The sequence below is a fragment of the Triticum urartu genome, chromosome 7, assembly GCF_003073215.2.
Source record: "Triticum urartu cultivar G1812 chromosome 7, Tu2.1, whole genome shotgun sequence".
Classification (NCBI taxonomy): Eukaryota; Viridiplantae; Streptophyta; class Magnoliopsida; order Poales; family Poaceae; genus Triticum; species Triticum urartu.
In genome coordinates this window covers 34,217,247-34,220,638 of record NC_053028.1, presented here as the reverse complement: position 1 = coordinate 34,220,638, position 3,392 = coordinate 34,217,247, and the positions used below count along the sequence as shown (strand labels likewise).

The following is a 3,392-nucleotide window of genomic DNA, read 5'->3' as shown; positions in this document are numbered from 1 at the left end:
TCTGAACCAAAACTCCATAGTGATTACTAGCACGCAGTTCCGGTATGTGCCTGGAATTATAAAATATCGAGCCTATTCCAAGCACGCATTTAAGAGTTCAACGTACTCCGGTATGTTCGATTCGGCAGTAGATATCGTGCTACTCTGCTATCTGCTTCCCTTGACAACGAAAAATGTGATTCAACCTCTTATAAAGAGCACTTGTCGTTTGGTTATTAGTTTTGGAGTCAGAGAGCTAGCAGTTTGGCATCTTTGACTCGGCAAGAAGGCAATAGTCTGAACCTTACACTGACAATTCCATCTTCAATGTATTGTATCTTTCTTGCTTTATTGATAGGAGAAATCACTAAACCTAGTTAAACCAACATGGCCTGATAGGGTTTTAAACATAGCTGTAAAGCAGAGCTGAAACAGGTGCAAAATGAGAGAGTGGACAGGCGCAATCTCCGCTAGTTAAAATAATGACGAATGAAGATTAGGTGAAGACGGGTGCAGCAGTCAGGCATGATGGGGTTAGGACTAGTTTACTTGCAGCCAAGCTAGACACTTTATTACTATCTACGATGCCTCGATGCAGCCAAGCTGAAAGTGAATAGAGATTCCTTTGAACATTTCAAAAAACAATAGCACCGTACCGTGTATCGGTCTTGCTGTAAAGCAAAGGTTCCTGGACCTGGTGCAGTGTGTCTCATTTGGGTAGCAAGGGAATAGGGCTACTATAATGAAGAGTGGCCAGGCCGGGGACTAATATACTGCCTTCATCAGTACTTTGTGTCGACCTAATGGAAGTGGGCTTATTAAGTGGAGAGAGCAACTGAGGCATGCACACCTTGATCTATCTAACATATAAAACCCTCCGAATCCAAAGGGAAAGATGCTGAAAAACAAATAATACAGAAGAACTTCTTTGGACCAATGCTATGAATCCGATGAGCATCCGTGGAGCAGCGATGCACATTTTGAGTTATTTGCTACGTACATGGAGTCGTTGTGCTGTTTCTGGGATGCCGTTTGATATTGTCTTGCAACGCGGTTGCTTTCTGCTACTTGTGTCTGGCTGTTCTAGTACAGTTGAGGGTCTCAGTTTCCGGTCTACGTGTTGTAAACTTGTAATTCAGACTCGGTGTTTGCTTTATGCATAGTAGGTAATGGGCTAATGGCCATGGGATGGCCTGATTAAAAGATGCTTAGATCTAGATCACATTATAATACAGGTGGCAGAGCTGCACACCACTGATGCATGGAGATCCACGAAGCAAAGAGTAATACTAAACACTTGAGTCGGTACCGCGCAACTGCCAACTCCGATGTATTCCATGTTTCTTTTTGGTAAATATATTCCAAATTGCAAACCTATTTTCACCTATATGGAGTGGAGTCACGCTCTCACCCTCACACTTGCCACATCCAGTGCAGAGCTCATCACCCTCGCCGCTTCCGTGTCCACGACGGCGACTGGTACAGGTCAGTCTCTTTTTCTCCCCTGTCAGTTTCTCTCCGGCGTCCTCTGCCTAGCTGACTGACTCTGCAATAGGCTCCGAGAACATCAGCATTGGTCGGATCTGCTGCCGGGGCCAGCAATGGCGGCAGCCATCGGGGGCATGGTCGCCTCGGGCGTGATCAAGGTGGTGATCAAGCAGCTCGGATTCGCCATCGTGGGCAAGATCAAGCTGCACAAGAAACTGACCGAAGACCTGGAGAAATTGAAGATGACGCTGGAGTCGGTGGAGGCCGCGCTCAGCGACGCCGAGAGGCGGTCCATCACGGACAGATCGGCGCTCCTGTGGGTGAACCGGCTCAAGGCCGCTATGTACGACATCTCCGACATGCTTGATGACTACGAATCTGACGCCGGCCTGGTATGCAAGATTCCCTCCATTTGGTTGCCATCAATCTGGATCTGAATGTTGCTGTTTATTTTCTAGGATATGAACTGGTGGAACCGATCTTTTAGATGATGAACTAGATCTGAATATATTTTTATGTAGTAAAGTAAATTATGCAAACAAATTCATTATCTTAAAAAAAATCTGAATTTGCATAGTGATGTAACTTATCTAAATGAATCTGAATTTATTCAGATATGTTGTTCACAGAGAGGATCAGCTGTAGCTGTCCTACTAAATGAATCTGAACTTACTCAGGTATGCTATTCAGATATGTTGTTCGTAGAGAGGATCAGCTGTTGTTCAGAGAAGCCTGAGCTTTATGTCCTTGTCCTGTAAACCTTATTAGACTACTGTTGTTAGTGCTAGTAGCTTTTTGTCTCGTAGGCGTTGTCTCAGAGTGCAAGCATCTTTAGCAAGTTTCCCCTTGTTTACCGTATCATGTTTCTTGCAGCGAACCTTTGTATTTTCATTCTACTAGTTGGGTACAAAATGTCAGGACCAGCGTATCTACGATGACAGGCCATGTAATGGGTCTTCATAACCTGGGAAAGTTAGCACTCATTTGTTTAACCATACGTACGCTTTTCTTTGATTTAAATTATGGCAACGTGCATGTCCTGATAGATCAAGTCATGCTCTTGCAGTCGGAGCTATGAGGAAGAAGATTAATATGCCAGACAAGATGAAGAAGATGCAAGAGAGTCTACAGAAGATAACAGAAGACCGTCAGAACTACTGTCTTCCGCCAGAAACTCATACCAACGAGCACCAACTTCCAGATATCAGGGAAAATGCAGGGACCATAGAGGAAGCAGAAATTATTGGGAGGGCCAAGGAAAAACTGGAAATCTTGGCTCGATTATCTGGGAGCACCACTGAACGAACCACCTTCCTCCCCATATGGGGCTTTGGAGGCATTGGAAAGACCACCTTGGCAAGATCAGTTTACAACGACCCTGAGTTTAAAAATCACTCTCGGGTATGGGTCTATGTTTCCCAGATATTTGACTTGAAATTTTTTGGAAAAACTATAATATCGCAACTATCAGAACCAGAACCAGAACAAAAGAGCAAGCCGGCACCTGATTTGCATAGTATTAACATTTGCTTGCAAAAGCTACTCACTGAGAAGAAGAATATTTTGATCATTTTGGATGACCTGTGGGAGAAGCATCCTTCTCAACTAGAACAATTAAAGGATATGCTGAAGCAGGGTGAGGGATGCAAGGTGACGGTTGTAGTTACCACACAGGATGAAGGTATTGCAAATGAGATTGGTACTGTTCAGCCATACAACTTGCCTCAATTGTCAGATGAGATGTGCTGGGATAAAATTAGGCAGAAAAGTAAATTTGAAACAAGGGATGACAAAGAAAGGTTGGAGCCGATTGGAAGGGATATTGCAAAGAAGTGCAGAGGTGTAGCTTTAGCTGCTCAATCACTTGGACACATGTTGAAGTCCAGGCCGCACAGAGAATGGAATTCGGTGAAAGCCAATCACAT

At 44.2% G+C, this 3,392-nt stretch overlaps 1 protein-coding gene across 1 annotated transcript; it reads left to right on the top strand.

Annotated features, from left to right (window-relative positions):
- Positions 1–1,313: 1,313 nt before the first annotated feature.
- On the top strand, positions 1,314–3,384 carry LOC125518259 (putative disease resistance protein RGA3; the record flags this gene model as incomplete). Its single annotated transcript, XM_048683160.1, has 3 exons — positions 1,314–1,464; positions 1,535–1,863; positions 2,534–3,384. Coding segments are annotated over exons 2-3 (1,134 nt in total), but the record flags the coding sequence as incomplete, so codon positions are not given.
- Between the last annotated feature and the right edge of the window lie 8 nt (positions 3,385–3,392).